We start from the raw sequence: 16607 nt of genomic DNA on the forward strand, positions 1-16607 counted from the left end.
ACTTAGTTTCAACTGATAGTTTCATTTGATTTTGTCACTCCCAAAATATATTTTTTAAGGTAGCCTGTGTATTTTCACTTTTTTCCATGTTTTAAAAATAATGCACAGATGTTACCTGAGTCAGGCCTGTGCTTAATCTATGTAATAGAAAAACCTAAACTGCATTTAAAAATGGTGATGCTTACTGTATCGAACCCTGTGGATTATATGCTGTATGTAGTGGTTTATATTTGATATGACAATAGGACAAATGTAAATGATGGTGGACTCTGATAATACAAGAGTAACAGAAAATTGCAATATTTTTTCTGCTCCAAGGCCTTCAGAAATATTGTTACAAAATAGGTAGCAAGTTCCAAGGAACATTTAAAATAATTCAGAATGAGCTCTTTTATTCTTCAGAATGTTTCTTTATTAGACAGAGAAACATTCTGAATGCCATCTCTGCAGAGTTAGCAGAGATAAAATCCTCTTGACAGTTTCACAAATAGTGCAGTATTATTTTTCAAAATGAAAATAACAAGTGTTGGTGAGGAGGTGAAGGAATTGGAAAACTTGTACATTGCTAGTGGAATGTAAAATGGTGTAGCCACTGTATGAAAAAGTTTGATGGTTTCTCCAAAAGTTAAACAGAATTGAACAGGACATTCAATTTGTTTGAAGTGATGAAAAACAAGTTTGAAATAGTTGTAATGGTTGCACAACATGGCTAATATAATTTGTGGCACTGGATTGTACACCCAAAATGATTAAAACAGTAAATGCATATATTTTACCACAAGAAAATTGTTTTAAAAAAAACAAAAAGTGATGCAGTCTTAAATCAGGACTCTAAGCGTCGCTATTCACTAACCCTGGCGAGAAAAGCAATGGGAACTGGAGATCTAACCTGCAAACACTAAGCCGATCAGACACAAAAGCTCTCCCACCGCTGAAATTTTCACTGAGAACGCTTCGCTTGGGGTCTCTGCTTGTTTACGGACCTTGACCCCCCTCATTCTGAGAAGCACAAAGTGCTTCATAATCCCAAGGAAGTCTTAAAAGGAGTCAGTAATGGCGGCTCAGCAGAGGCGCCAGCACCGCAGCGCGCTACTACTGCTCTTCACTCTCCTGGAGACACTGCTGGGGGCCCGGGCTGGGCAGATCCGCTATTCCATTCCTGAAGAACTGGAGAAAGGTTCCTTCGTAGGGAACATCGCTAAGAACCTAGGATTGGAGCCCTGGGAGTTGGCAGAGCGCGGAGTCCGTATTGTCTCCAGAGGTAAGACGCAGCTTTTCGCTCTGAACTCGCAAAGCGGTAGCTTAATCACGGCGGGCAGAATAGACCGGGAGGAGCTCTGCGCTCAAACTGCGCGGTGTCTGGTGACTTTTAACATCCTTGTTGAAGATAAAATGAAATTTTATCCGGTGGAAGTGGAAATAATAGATATTAATGACAATACACCCCAATTCTTATCGGAAGAATTGGAAGTGAAAATTCCGGAAAATGCACCGCCATCCTCTCGTTTTTCATTAATTGAAGTCTATGACCTGGATGTGGGAATGAACTCACTTCAGGACTTCAAGCTTAGCTCAAATAGTCACTTCTCAGTGGACGTGCAAAGCAAAACCAATGGACCCAAGTACCCAGAGCTGGTGCTGGAGCGCACTCTGGACCGGGAGGAAGAGGCTATTCACCATCTAGTCCTTACTGCCATGGATGGTGGTGACCCAGTTCGCTCAGGTATGATGCGAATTCAGGTAACTGTTCTAGATGCAAATGACAATGCTCCAGCATTTACAAAGCCCATATACCGGGTGAGTGTTACTGAAAACTTGCCAGTAGGGACACCAGTGTTGTCCGTGAATGCCACTGACCAGGATGAAGGAGTACATGCAGAATTAACTTATTCTTTCGTTAAGATACCTAAAAAAATCTCACAGATTTTCTACTTGAATCCTTTGACTGGACAGATATCAACTTCTGGAGATCTAGACTATGAGGACTCGAGCTCCTATGAGTTGGATGTTGAAGCTCAGGATAGGCCAGGTCTTCGAGACAGAGCAAAAGTCTTCATAACTATCTTGGATGTAAACGATAATGTACCAGAAGTGGTAGTTACCTCTGGAAACAAAACAATTGCTGAAAATGCACCTCCAGGAACAGTAATTGCTCTTTTTCAAGTGCATGATCGAGATTCGGGACTGAATGGTCTAGTGACATGTTCCATCTCCAGAAGGATGCCATTTGAATTAGAAAAATCAGTAGACAATTATTATCGATTAGTGACAAACACAGTCCTAGATCGAGAACAAGTGTCATTGTACAATATCACTGTGACAGCCACAGACAAAGGAACACCACCTCTATCTACAGACACATTCATCTCCCTAACTGTGGCAGACACCAATGACAACCCACCGGCCTTCTCCCACATGTCCTACTCAGTCTACGTTCCTGAGAACAATCCTAGAGGAGCCTCCATCTTCTCAGTGACTGCCCATGATCCGGACAGTGATGAGAATGCCCAAATCACTTACTCCCTAGCTGAGGACACCATACAGGGGGCACCTGTATCCTCCTATGTCTCCATTAACTCTGACACTGGATCCATATATGCACTGAGAGCCTTTGACTATGAGCAGTTTCAAGACCTGCAAGTGAGAGTGACTGCACGTGACAGTGGTAAGCCACCACTGAGCAGCAATGTATCACTGAGCCTGTTCATTCTAGATCAGAATGACAACATACCTGAAATCCTGTATCCTGCCCTCCCCACTGATGGTTCAACAGGTGTGGAGTTGGCACCCCGCTCTGCAGAACCTGGTTACCTGGTGACCAAGGTAGTGGCTGTGGACCATGACTCAGGACAGAACGCCTGGCTATCCTACCGCCTGCTCAAGGCTAGTGAGCCAGGACTCTTCACAGTGGGAGTGCACACCGGTGAGGTGCGAACAGCACGCGCCATGCTGGATAGAGACTCACTCAAGCAGAACCTTGTGGTGGCAGTCCAGGACCATGGCCAGCCCCCTCTCTCAGCCACCATCACGCTCACAGTGGCTGTTGCTGACAGCATCCCGGATGTGCTGGCCGACCTGAGCAGTCTAGAGTCTCCTACCAACCTAGATGACTCTGGCCTCACGCTGTACCTGGTAGTGGCTGTGGCTGCTGTCTCTTGCATCTTTCTTGCCTTTGTTATCGTGCTGCTGGCACTTCGACTGAGGCGCTGGCACTCGAAGCATCTTATCCAGGATTCATGTGGTGGGTTGCCAAGCCTGCAAGCCTCACATTCTGTGGATGTGGAAGGAGTACGGACCTTCCTACAAACATATTCCCACCAGGTCTCCCTCACCGCAGACTCCGGAAAGAGCCACATTATCTTCCCTCAACCCAACTATGCTGATACACTCATTAGTGCAGAGAGTTGTGGGAAAAGTGAGCCTCTTTTGATCCAGGAAGATTCAGGTTTCTGTAAAGAGGAAGACCCCTTTGTTCAGGTGAGATTTTTTTCTTTTATTGGTTTTATTTGAACAGGAAATTCTAAGATTCTCTTTGATCAATGCTTAATTTTCTTCATTTTGCAGAAAAGTGTATAATTAATAGGATTATCATGTAATTCTGAAAAAGGTTTTCCTTTTTACCAATAGAACTCTCCTAAATTTTCATTTTCTTGATATCATGACAAAATACTTAACTCATAGATTTTCTTTGCTTTTTTTCCTGTTGGCAAAATATTTGAGTCTTCGATTGTTAGGTTTTTTACTATGATGTAATATTTGTGAAATTATTTCCTTTCCTAATGTAGAAAAAATATTAACTGCAAACTCTGTGAAAGAGTACCAAGTACAGTTTTACTAAAATTAGGGAAATCTAACAGATACTTCCCTCTGCTTAACTACTTAGAGGAAAAAATTAATTAAAGATAAGAGTAATTGTGGTCTGCAGCAGAGGGGACCTGGGCTTTGGTGTCCGTCACCAATCATGAGTAATATTCTTGGCACTATCCTGGTGTGGTGCAGTAGGATCAGTTTTGGACTTTGATCCAGAAGGTCAGGAGTTCAAACCCACCGTCTGCTCCTCGGAAATCCAGACAGGGTTGCTGTGAGTCAGAAATGACTCAATGGCACTTAGCAACATCGGTTATTCATCTTGGGCTAGTCAAAATCTCTGTAATCCTCCAATTAAAATTAAAATGTAAAAGATTTGCCTTATCTATCACACATAAAAACTTGGAAAATAAAATAAATTTTATAAGAGCTTTCTCAAACTATAAAACAGCATAGTGACATAACCATTATTGGCTGACATCATTATTATGATTTTCAGATTATTAATAAATTAATGTAAGCATCTGATGCAATTTGCCGACTACAATGTCTTCTACATACTGTGTGCTTTTAAAAATGAAATTCACTTAAAAATATGTTCAATAGTGTCTAAAATTACAGTACTGCCTGGTAAGTGGAAGAATGAGCAAATAATAGTGTTCAGATAAGAATTTAGATCATTCAGCATATTAACTCAGATACAATGATAACTTTTCCTGTCATATGCTTTTTAGCTGTGCCTCTGTCACATAACAATTCTTTATTAAAATATTTAAGGAAAAGGGGTTGTTATTTAGAACTTTTATTTGACTATGAATTATCCTGATAGATTCAAACATTTCATTCAAACAAAATATCCCCTTTATTTTGGAGCAATGCCATCAGAAAGCAGAAATATACTGCTTCATTTTGTCCTGGATCCTCTTGCAAAGCTAAGCTAAATATTTTCTGTATTACTTCTGGTTCTTTCTCCTGGTGCCACTAGTTACTGCCTGAAGGCTTAAAAATAATTCAGAAAGCATGGTTATTTCTGATCAGGTCTTCATTTGCAACTATATGGGAGGAAATTAATTTGATTTACACCACCAGCAACTGAGTTTTACTTCGTCAACACCAGTGGGAATATGGTGTGTCACTGTAAGATAAGCACTGGACTGCTGACTGCAAGGCCAGAAGTTCAAACCCACCAGCCACTCTCAGAAACTTTATATGGGGTTGCTATGAGTTGGAATTGACTAGAAGGCACACAACAACAATAACCAAGATTTCAAGGATTTCCTGTTTACTGGCAGGAGCTACAGTCAACCCATGGAGACAGCAGTCAAGAAATCAAATGGTGTATGAATATTGCACTAGGGAAATCTACTGCAAAAACCTTTTTAAATGTTAAAAAAAAAAAAAAAAGTCACTTGAAGGACTAAGGTGTACCTGACCTAAGCTATGGTGTTTTCAATTGCTTCATATGCATCTGAAAGTTAGACAATAAATATGGAAGACCTAAGAAAAATTGATGCCTTTGAATTATAGTATTAACAAGGAATATTGAATGTAGCATGGACTGCCAAAAAGAATGATTAAATCTATCTTGGAAAAAGTATAGTTAGAATGCTCCTTAGAAATGAAGATATCGAGGCTTTATTCCTACATGTGAAAATGGGACAATGAATAAGGAAGACCATAGAAGAATGGATGCATTTGAGTTCTGGTGTTGGAGGATATTATTAAAAGTACCATGGACTCCCAGGAAGAGCAAACAAATCTTTGTTGGAAGAAGTGCAGTCAGAATGCTCCTTAGAAGCCAGGATGGCCAGACTTCATCTCTCATACTTAAGATATATTATCAGGAAGGATCAGTCCCTGGAGAAGAACATCATGATTGGAGGACCAGAGAAAAAGAGAAAGACTCCCCAATGAGATGGATTGGCGTAGTGGCAGCAAAAATGGGCTCAAGCTTAGCAAGGATTGTGAGATGATCACAAGACTGGGCAGTGTTTATTTCTATTGTGCATAAGGAAGCTATGAGCCGGTACCAACTCCATGGTACCTAACAACAATAACAACAACATCCCAAGTACTCTTGACATATTATCTGGAAGGACCATTCCCTGGAAAAAGATACCATGCTTGGCAGAGAATCTGTGAAAAAGAACAAGACCGTCAAGGACTGACACAGTGACTGCCACATGGGCTCAAACAAAGCAACAATTTTAAGGATGGTACAGGACCAGGTAGAATCTGAACTGATTCTGTGAATCAGAACTGACTCAACAGTACCTAACAACAAGGATCCTCTGAGAATCAATTCAATAACACACAGAAACACAGGGATCCTCTCAGAACAGTCTTGCATACATGCTCAAACGAAGTCTAGAGATCCTCCCTTTAAAAATTATTCTGGAATAGGGTAGGATGAAGATATGAACTATATAATGAAATAAGTAATCAAGCCAATACCAGTTTCTTGCTAATCCATAGCCAGTGGGTCCTCTTGCAAACATCTGCCTTCTAGTGGTTACGAATTGGGCTGTGAACCACAAGGCCAGCAATTTGAAACTACCAGCTGTTCTGCGGGAGAAAGACGAGGCTTTCTGCTCCCGTAAAGATTTACAGCCTTGGAAACCCTGTACAGGGTCGCTGTGAGTTGGAACTGACTCCACAGCACATAACCACCACCACCACCATACAAAATAGGTTGCTTCTGTAGCTGATGTTGCTATTTGGCTTGTAACCAAGTAGCAACCATCTCTTAATGGCATTTCTTAAGCACAAAATATCACTCACAACCAATAATGAGTCCTCTTTCTACCCTCTCAAGACTGAGTGAGAATATGTGGATTCTTACCTTGGATATTCCTTCTAATTTTTAATCTTTATAAAGTGAAGGTGTTAGACTAAAAAAATCACCTCTAAGGTTCTGTCCAATTAATTCTAGCCAAAATTTATATTTTAAAGAAAATTTTGGCTCTGAGTCTTTCATGGTGGTGTCCAACACATTGTATGTGTCCAATAGTATGACTAAGCTAATTTAAATATATTATACCCTAGAATAAATAATTTTTGTTGTCATGTACATAATTTTGTGAATTTTGTCTTTTTGCCTGCAATGTCTGGTTTTCCTACATAGGCAACAAAATGTGAAGCATTGCCCAAAAGGGTCATTTCAAATTGGCACTGCAAAATAGAGATTTAGAACAAAATTATCTGGATTATCAAATACCTAGGTAATTATCAGAAGTCCTGGTGTGACTTGTGGGATAAACTACTGGACCACAAGATCGGTGGTTCAAACTCACCAGCAGTTCTTTGGAAACCATATACAGGGTAGCTATGACTTGGAACCGAACCGACTCGATGGCACATAACAACAACAACATGACTTGGAACCAATTCAATGGCACTTCACAACAACAAAATGGGATTGTCATTATCAAACATCTAGCCATTAATACTATGTATTAATTCACTGTTTCTTAAAATGGATTTTTTAAAGTATATGAGAGAGATCTGATATGAAGAAATTTTACTAACTAGGGGAAATTTGAGGGAAGAAAATGTTCTGAAAAAATCCGTTTCTTTTGCTTAAAATGGTGTAGTTACTCGTTAAGAACTCTAAGCGCCGCTGTTCACCAACCAGGGGAGAAAAGTTGGGTGCGAAATATCTGCCAGAACCACCGAGCATTTACAGCACAAAGAAAAGACAGAAACAAATCAGCTCTCTAGATGCAACAACAGAAGGTCTCCATCCTACCGGGTTCTGGGCTGGCACTCGGATTCACCGGCATCCAGAAGCACATTTAAAGGTAGCTCCCGCAAGATTCGCAGGACAACAATGGCGGCTCGGCAGAGGGGCGGAGACTACAGAGGATTCTTTCTGCTCTGCATTCTCCTGGGGACTTTGTGGGAAGTCTGGACAGCACATATTCGCTATTCCGTGCCCGAGGAGACAGACAAAGGATCTTTTGTGGGGAACATCGCCCAAGACCTGGCGCTGGAGCCCCGGGAGTTGGCGGAGCGCGGAGTTCGCATAGTCTCCAGAGATCGGACGCAGCTTTTCACTTTGAACCCGCGAAGCGGCAGCCTGATCACCGCGGACAGGATAGACCGAGAGGAACTCTGTGCTCAAAGCGCGCGATGTCTGGTGAATTTTAACATCCTAATGGAAGATAAAATGAATCTTTATCCTATTGAAGTAGAAATAATGGATATTAATGACAACGCTCCCAGATTCTTGACGGAAGAAATGAATGTAAAAATAATGGAGAATACAGCTCCTGGAGTGCGCTTCCCGTTAAACGAAGCTAGAGATCCAGATGTAGGTATAAACTCCCTCCAGAGCTACCAGCTCAGCTCCAATCACCACTTCTCCCTTGTTGTGCAAACTGGAGAAGATGGAACCAAGTACCCGGAACTGGTGCTGGAGCGGGTGCTGGACCGGGAGGAAGAGGCGATTCACCATCTCCTCCTCACGGCCTCTGACGGAGGTGATCCACTTAGATCTGGCACCGCGCGCATCCAAGTGACAGTGGTGGATGTGAATGATCACGCGCCAGTCTTCTCTCTGCCCCAGTACAGAGTGACTGTACCCGAGAATGTCCCGGTGGGCACAACACTGCTCACAGTAAATGCTATAGACCTAGATGACGGAATCAATGGGGAAGTGACATATTCTTTTCGGAAAATAACTCAAAAAATTCTACAAATATTCCAGCTGAACTCCCTTACAGGAGAATTATCAACTTTACAAGGGCTAGATTATGAAGAATCTGGCTTGTATGAAATGGAAGTTCAGGCTCAGGATGGTCCTGGTAGTCTGACAAGGACAAAAGTGCTGATAACAATTTTAGATGTGAATGACAACGCTCCGGAAGTGACTGTAACGTCTGTAAGCAGTTCAGTCCCTGAAGACACACCTCCTGGGACAGTAATTGCTCTTTTTTATGTTCAAGACAGAGATTCCGGGAAGAATGGTGAGGTGGTCTGCACCATTCCAGACGATCTGCCTTTTAAATTAGAAAGATCAATAGACAATTATTATAGATTGACGACAGCGGAAAATCTGGACCGGGAAAGACTCTCTGTATATAACATAACAATAAAAGCCATAGACTGTGGAAACCCTCCCCTGTTTACAGAAACTCACATCTGTATACATGTGGCAGACACCAATGACAACCCGCCTGCCTTCGCTCACACGTCCTACTCAGTCTTCATCCCTGAGAACAACCCCAAAGGAGCCTCCATCTTCTCAGTGACTGCCCATGACCCGGATAGTGACCACAACGCCCAGGTTATTTACTCCTTGGTGGAAGACACCCTACAGGGGGCGCCCATGTCTTCCTATGTCTCTGTCAACTCTGACAATGGAGTCCTGTATGCTCTGCGATCCTTCGACTATGAGCAGTTTCAAAACTTGCAATTTATAGTGACTGCACGTGATAGTGGTGACCCACCACTCAGCAACAACGTGTCGATAAACCTGTTCGTTCTGGACAAGAATGACAATGTGCCCGAGATCCTGTACCCCACGCTCCCTACCGACGGTTCCACAGGCATGGAGTTAGCTCCCCGCTCTGCAGAGCCCGGCTACCTGGTGACCAAGGTAGTGGCGGTGGATCGCGACTCAGGACAGAATGCCTGGCTATCCTACCGCCTACTCAAGGCCAGCGAGCCGGGACTTTTCGTGGTGGGGGTACACACTGGCGAAGTGAGAACGGCGCGAGCCCTGCAAGACAGAGACGCTATCAAGCAGAGCTTGGTAGTAGCTGTCCAGGACCACGGCCAGCCCATTCTTTCTTCTACTGTCACGCTCACCGTGGCCGTGGCCGACAGCATCCCTGACGTCCTAGCCGATCTGAGTGAATTAACATTTCCCACTGACTCAGATGACTCTGGCCTCACGCTGTACCTGGTCGTGGCTGTAGCCGCGGTCTCCTGTTTGTTCCTCACCTTTGTCATGGTGCTGCTGGCACTCAGGCTGAGGCGCTGGCATATGAAACGTCTGTTCCAGGCTTCAGGTAGTGGGCTGGTGGATGCGTCCGCTTCGCACTTTGTGGGTGTGGACGGCGTGCGAGCTTTCCTGCAGACCTATTCCCACGAGGTCTCACTCACTGCCGACTCTCGAACAAGTCACCTAATCTTCCCCCAGCCCAACTATGCAGATACACTTATCAGCCAGGAGAGCTGTGAGAAAAATGATCCTTTGTTAACATCCATAGATTTTCATGACTGTAAGGTTGAAGCACCAAATACGCAGGTAAGTTCAGTCTTTATTTTTATTTCCACAAGGAACTGTATTTTTGTGCAATTTTCTTACTGTTTTGTGAAACAAGTGTATTTTAAATGTTGGGAAATTTTTAAAGTAGATAAATCGAGTTTGGTGGTGGTGGTGGTTATGTGCCGTGGAGTCGGTTCCGACTTATAGCGAACCTCCCTGTACAGGATTTCCGAGGCTGTAAATCTTTACGGGAGCAGAAAGCCTCATCTTTCTCCCGCGGAAAACCTGGTAGTTTCGAACTGCTGACCCTGAGGTTCGCAGCCCGATACCGCTACGCTACCAGAGTGGTTTCTTTAATGGCAGTACTTTAAAATAGATCACTGATTGGCTTAGGTTTTTGGCGTCATTTGTTTTTCAAAAACGTACTGACAAATTTGTAAATACTTAATGCACTAATCCATTTGTCATTTCCTCTTAGTTTCCTTAGCCCATGTATTTCACAAATGAGAACTCATAATGAATTGTTGAACCTCTCTCATTGCACTTGTTAAGTGCCATCAAGTTGTTTCCTCTGTTAGCCTAGTGGTTACGAATCGGGCTGCGAACCTTAAGGTCAGCAGTTCGAAACTACCAGCTTTTCCACAGGAGAAAGATGAGGCTTTCTGCTCCCGTAAAGATTTACAGCCTTGGAAACCCTGTACAGGGTCACAACAACAACAGAGTGACTCTATACAGGGTTTTCAAGGAGCTCCTAGTAGGTTTGAAGTGTCTGTTGACCCTACATTGCGAGGTTAGAACTTCAGCCTTGCTCTCAGGATTCTCTTTAGAATTCAGAACTTAAGCTTTTTCTGTGTGTTGCTTCTACTTCTATCTACCTCACTTTGATGACTCTGAAAAACTTTTCTGCTTCCTGACCTACTTAAAGGACATACATCTGTTAAAGTTGGAGCCCTGAAGGGAAGTTTAGATTGATTTCTAAAAGATGAAATGCATGTGCCAAACCTTACTAAGGTCTAATGTCTTAATAAAGGCCATTAGCCAAAAGCAATGAAACATAATATCAAATGTCATTTCAAGTATTGTAAATGTCATCTGTGAAATAGAATTGCAAGCTTTACCATGGAATTCCAGTGTGAAGTGCATCTGTGGGCTTTCCAAAAGGGAAATTGCGAACACTGACTTTATGAAACAATGATTATCATTTATTCAAATCCTAGAGCAGTAGTCTCTGGTAGCGTAGTGGTTAGGAATTGGGCTGCGAACCTTAAGGTCAGCGGTTCGAAACTACCAGCCGCTCTGTGGGAGAAAGATGAGGCTTTCTACTCCCATAAAGATTTACACCCTCGGAAACCCTGTACAGGGTCGCTATGGGTCGTAACCGACTCGATGGCACTTAACAACAACAACAACAGAGCAGTAGTCAATTTACTTATTAAGCCTGCTGAAAATTTTCATTATAAATAACTCATTCTGGAATGACCTATTTCACTGTTCCTTTGAATAATGTTTCAGTAAAACTCAACACATCAGTATCTTATCATAGAGGTAGAAGACTGTTGGTTTCTGGGACCTTTCAAATGTTCATTTTAAAGACTTTGGGAAGGCACAGTGTTTTATTTGATATTTTTCATATAAAGGACTGTGCAATGAGGGTGGGAATACATTCAAGCATTTTCCATATTTAGAAATACAACCATTTGTGGGAAAAGTTATGTTACTCACACTTTGTGAGAAAAGATCCTCTGGCAGAAATATGGTCACCAGATAATCAGAACTAGAAAACCCTGAAGCCAAAATTTATAAAATTTTAAAAATTATTTTAAACAAAAAAGAGAAACCATTACTAAAGTTAGTGAGTTATTGCAAGAAAACTTTCCATGGACTCATTTTCTCCCATTCTGAGGTCATTGTGGGATGTAATATAAGTGCAGAAGAACTGGTGTCTCAGTGCAACAGACCACACAAATAATCGATTTTGTATTGCATTGTTAAATAGTATTCCCCTATAACTTTGAAAATCAATTTATTGTTATTGTAATCAGGTGAGTGACTACCCCATTTGGACCACATCATTTCCTTAACTTTTAACACAGTAGAAATGGAGAAACAGATTACTACAAAGAAATAATTCAAAAATAATTGTGCCTTTTTTACATAAGAAAATTCAGCATTACTAGTACTTTGGGGGAGGGAGGTGACGGGGAAGGAAGTGAATCAGCATAGAGGTACCCAGAAAAGATGAGAAACACTTATGAAGAAGGAAATATTAGAATGTATTAACACAACGCTAAAAAATATACAAAAAAATCACTGAACTCAGATATCGTTTGCAGCAAAAATTGGCTGTACGTATGTATTTTTATATCCTCGTGTGTACTTGAGATGAAGAAATGATGGTGTCAAGGTGCAGAGGTTTGTGTATTAAATCTGTGTGATTTCCCTAAAAACCATGAAGTTGAGACAGAGACGTTAATAAGAGTCTGATTTAAACGTTGTTAAATATTCAGTTCATGATTGTAGCCCATTAAACGGAAGCAGCAGAGGCTGCCATTTCCTAGTGAGGACTCTGGGTGCCGCTGTTGGCCAAAGTGGAGCGCTTGGTGCGCGCAATCTTCTTGCGCAGCCGCAGAGCACTTTCCAGGGCAACCCCATTTCAGACTCGCTAGCGCGAGCATTTCAACCACTTCCTCCTCTAAAAAAAGACGAATTCCGTATTCTCACTACTGGAACTGAAGGCTGATCAGAGCTACAGACTTCTGCAATACAGAGATTATTCTGCAATACAACCGGGAGTCTCCGGGTGGTGAGCAAACTGAGGGGAACCAGAGGGATGGGCAGCGGCACTAGGGAGTGGGGCCGGGCTGAAAGGCGGCGAGCGTTCTTTCCCTTCCTGCTATCTTTGTTCGGCCTGGTGCTCTCAGAGCAGATCCGCTACAGGATTCCCGAGGAAATGCCCAAGGGTTCGGTGGTGGGCAACCTGGCCAAGGACCTAGGGCTCAGTGTGCATGAGTTACCGACTCGAAAACTGCGAGTCAGTTCGGAGAAGCCTCACTTCGCAGTGAGCGCAGAGAGTGGAGAGTTACTTGTGAGCAGCAGGCTAGACAGGGAGGAGATATGTGGGAAGAAGCCAGCCTGTGCTCTGGAATTTGAGGCTGTTGCTGAAAATCCGTTGAACTTTTACCACGTGAATGTGGATATTGAAGATATCAATGACCACACGCCGAAATTCACACAAAATGCTTTTGAACTTCAAATAAGCGAGTCTACAAAGCCTGGCGCAAGATTTATTTTAGGATCTGCCCATGATGCAGATATTGGTACTAACAGTCTACAGAATTATCACCTCAGCCCCAATGATTATTTCTCTCTAGTGAATAAAGAGAAATTAGATGGAAGTAAATACCCTGAGCTGGTACTGAAGAAGCCTTTAGATCGGGAAGAACAGAAATCGTACTACCTGACTTTGACTGCATTAGACGGTGGGAATCCACCCCTAAGCAGTACTGCACAGATAGAGGTCCTTGTAACTGACGCCAATGATAACCCTCCAGTTTTCAGCCAAGACATATATAGGGTAAGCCTGAAGGAAAACGTGTCCCCGGGCACTACCGTACTTCGAGTGATGGCCACTGATCAGGATGAGGGTATCAACGCAGAGATCACCTTCGCTTTCAGCGAAGCCGACCAGATTACCCAGTTTGGTGTGGACTCACGTACTGGCGTAATTACTGTCCTAAGTACGTTAGATTTTGAAGAAGTCAAAGATCATTCCATGGTTTTGGAAGCAAGGGATGGTGGGGGAATGATTGCGCAATGTACAGTGGAGATAGAAGTCCTAGATGAAAACGACAACATCCCGGAAGTGATATTCCAATCTCTACCCGACTTAATTATGGAGGACACCGAGCTGGGAACATATATTGCTTTGCTCAAAGTTCGTGACAAGGATTCTGGAGACAATGGCGAAGTTACCTGTAAATTAGAAGGCGATGTTCCATTTAAAATACTCCCTTCTTCAAGAAACACCTACAAATTAGTGACAGATGGAATTTTAGACCGAGAGCACACTCCAGAGTACAACATCACTATAACAGCCACAGATAGGGGCAAGCCACAACTTTTCTCTAGCATAGGCGTCACTTTTCGAATCGGAGATGTCAACGACAACACTCCAGTGTTCAACCAGGCCTCTTACGCTGTCCACGTGTCTGAAAACAACCCTCCAGGTTCTTCTATCACTCAAGTTAGCGCTTCTGATCCCGACTTGGGGTCAAATGGCCTAGTGTCTTATGCCATCGTGGCCAGTGACCTGGAACCGCGCACTCTGTCGTCCTACGTTTCTGTGAACACACAGAGTGGGGTGGTGTTCGCTCAGCGCGCTTTTGACCACGAGAAACTGCGTGCCTTCGAGCTGACTCTACAGGCACGTGACCAAGGCTCGCCCTCGCTCAGCGCCAACGTAAGCCTGCGTGTGCTGGTGGGTGACCGTAATGACAATGCACCTAGGGTGCTATACCCAACACTGGGACCTGATGGCTCAGCGCTTTTTGATACAGTGCCGCGCGCTGCACAGCCGGGTTACCTGGTAACCAAGGTGGTGGCAGTGGATGCAGACTCGGGACACAATGCCTGGTTGTCCTACCATGTGCTACAGGCCACTGAGCCTGGACTTTTTAGCCTAGGGTTTCGAACTGGCGAGGTGCGCACCTCGCGTGCTTTGGGCGACAAGGACGCGGCCCGCCAGCGCCTGTTGGTCGCTGTACGCGATGGAGGACAGCCACCCCTCTCGGCCACAGCCACGCTGCACATGATCTTCGCAGACAGTATCCAGGAGGCACTGCCAGAGCTCAGTGATCACCCAACTCTTTCTGACCAGCAGACCGAACTGCAGTTCTATCTAGTGGTAGCTTTGGCTTTGATCTCCGTGCTCTTCCTACTGGTGGTGATTCTGGCCACCGCTCTACGTCTGCGACGCTCCTCCAGCCCCACCACCTGGGACTGCTTTCAGCCTGGTCTTTGTTCAAAATCTGGACCTGGGGTTCTCCCCAACCAAAAGGAGGAAACTTTGCCCTATTCCTACAATCTGTGTGTTGCACAGACTGGAACGACCGAATTTAATTTCCTGAAATGTAGTGAGCAATTGAATTCAGGACAAGACATACTCTGTAATGATTCACCTGGAGCTTTATTTCCACTATGTAATCCCAGTGAGTCGACTTCCCATCCGGTGAGTTTTCTTAAAACATAATCTACTTTTCATTGTTCATATTCACAGGAAGATACGCCATTTTTGATTCAGTGCCTTAAAAAGTTCTATTCTTAAATGTAGGGGTGAAGTAGGGAAATTTTACATAATGTGAGTTTCCCACAAATTTGTCTTCTTCTGTCTTAATATCTAATGAATACCTTTTAAGTCTTGGACATACCATAAATGTAATAGTAGGCAGTCATTTAAGTAAACCTTTTTGGCAAAATCATCTAAATTAGATCTCTTTCTTCACTGATTTAACTGTTATGGTTCCTATACTATTCTGGCAATCTAACTTATAACCCTAGCATAAGATATCATAAGATAAGATATCTTATGCTAGGGTTTTAAATTCGTGTAATTGCTGTTGTAAAGTGTAAAGATTAACCACTCTGTATAGGTTTTCCCAGAAGCACAGACCTTGCACTTAGCTATCAGGTGTTTATCCTACAGTGCCACACCAGGACTACTTTGTAATAGTAGCTAAGGTATGAATGTGTGGTCATCTTACTGAGCAATTGTGCTCATCAAAAGATGGAAAACGTGTGTGTGTGTGTGTGTGTGTGTGTGTGTGTGTGTGTGTGTTTCCAATATAGGTTTTTATTTTTTTTCGATTAATTCCTATTGAAGCTCATTCATAGAAAAGATAATGACTGCTTTTGTCTCTGTTACCCTCCTGATATATATATACTCCTGATATGTAATTTTTAACTCGTATTAATTACAGTCCTAAAAATGTGACTAGAGGTCCTCAGAACATTCTACTATCTCTAGAAGAGAAATAGAGTCATAAATTCTTCAAAAATTGTAGAAAAGCCTGCCATTTTTATGTTTCTACAAAGGTGACAGAATGTGCATTGTATCAATCTTTTGTTCATTTTTTTCTTGGGAAGTGCTTCAGTTGAAAACTGCAGAAGGAAAGACTTGTTCTAGTGACATTAGTGATAATTATGTGTTTCTCATTTTTTTGTGTTTGGCTCTATTGATCAAAGTATTAAATAAGATTGAATTAACTTAAGAACATTTGCCTACCTTAAGTTAATTAAAGCTGGTTAAATTTTAATCATCTCCAATTGGTGGTGGAAAAGATTGGATGATTATTTACTTTTCAATGTTTATTTATTTGTGCCATTCAGATATTTTCATTTTCAAATAGCAAATCATAATTTAAACAAAATAGCAAATCTCTAAACTACAGTGAAACATAAATTGTAATAGTCCTTTTTAAACCTGTTAAAATTCACATAATTAATTTGAAAATACTAATTATTGAGTAAATAAAATAGCCTTTTTAAAAATTAGAAAGTAATGACTCTCCACATAGTTTACCATAATAAT

The 16607-nt window shown here is 42.5% G+C and overlaps 2 protein-coding genes across 2 annotated transcripts; both read left to right on the top strand.

Annotated features, from left to right (window-relative positions):
- The first annotated feature begins 1053 nt into the window (after nt 1-1053).
- Nucleotides 1054-12687, top strand: LOC102811007 (protocadherin Fat 4-like). Its single transcript, XM_006866247.1, has 3 exons — nt 1054-3477; nt 7493-10060; nt 12679-12687. The coding sequence occupies exons 1-3, from the start codon at nt 1054-1056 to the stop codon at nt 12685-12687; spliced, it is 5001 nt and encodes a 1666-aa protein (XP_006866309.1).
- Nucleotides 12688-12851: 164 nt separating this feature from the next.
- On the top strand, nt 12852-15269 carry PCDHGB4 (protocadherin gamma subfamily B, 4). Its single transcript, XM_006866248.1, has one exon. The coding sequence runs from the start codon at nt 12852-12854 to the stop codon at nt 15267-15269; it is 2418 nt and encodes an 805-aa protein (XP_006866310.1).
- The last annotated feature ends 1338 nt before the right edge of the window (nt 15270-16607 follow it).

Source organism: Chrysochloris asiatica, unplaced genomic scaffold, assembly GCF_000296735.1.
Source record: "Chrysochloris asiatica unplaced genomic scaffold, ChrAsi1.0 scaffold00087, whole genome shotgun sequence".
Lineage (NCBI taxonomy): Eukaryota > Metazoa > Chordata > Mammalia > Afrosoricida > Chrysochloridae > Chrysochloris > Chrysochloris asiatica.

Bases quoted from the DNA above. Each gene is read 5' to 3' on its own strand.
- LOC102811007 (XM_006866247.1), top strand. From the start codon at position 1,054: ATGGCGGCTCAGCAGAGGCGCCAGCACCGCAGCGCGCTACTACTGCTC. The intron at 3,478-7,492 runs GTGAGATTTTTT...GAGCATTTACAG, and splicing joins AGGAAGACCCCTTTGTTCAG to CACAAAGAAAAGACAGAAAC.
- PCDHGB4 (XM_006866248.1), top strand. From the start codon at position 12,852: ATGGGCAGCGGCACTAGGGAGTGGGGCCGGGCTGAAAGGCGGCGAGCG.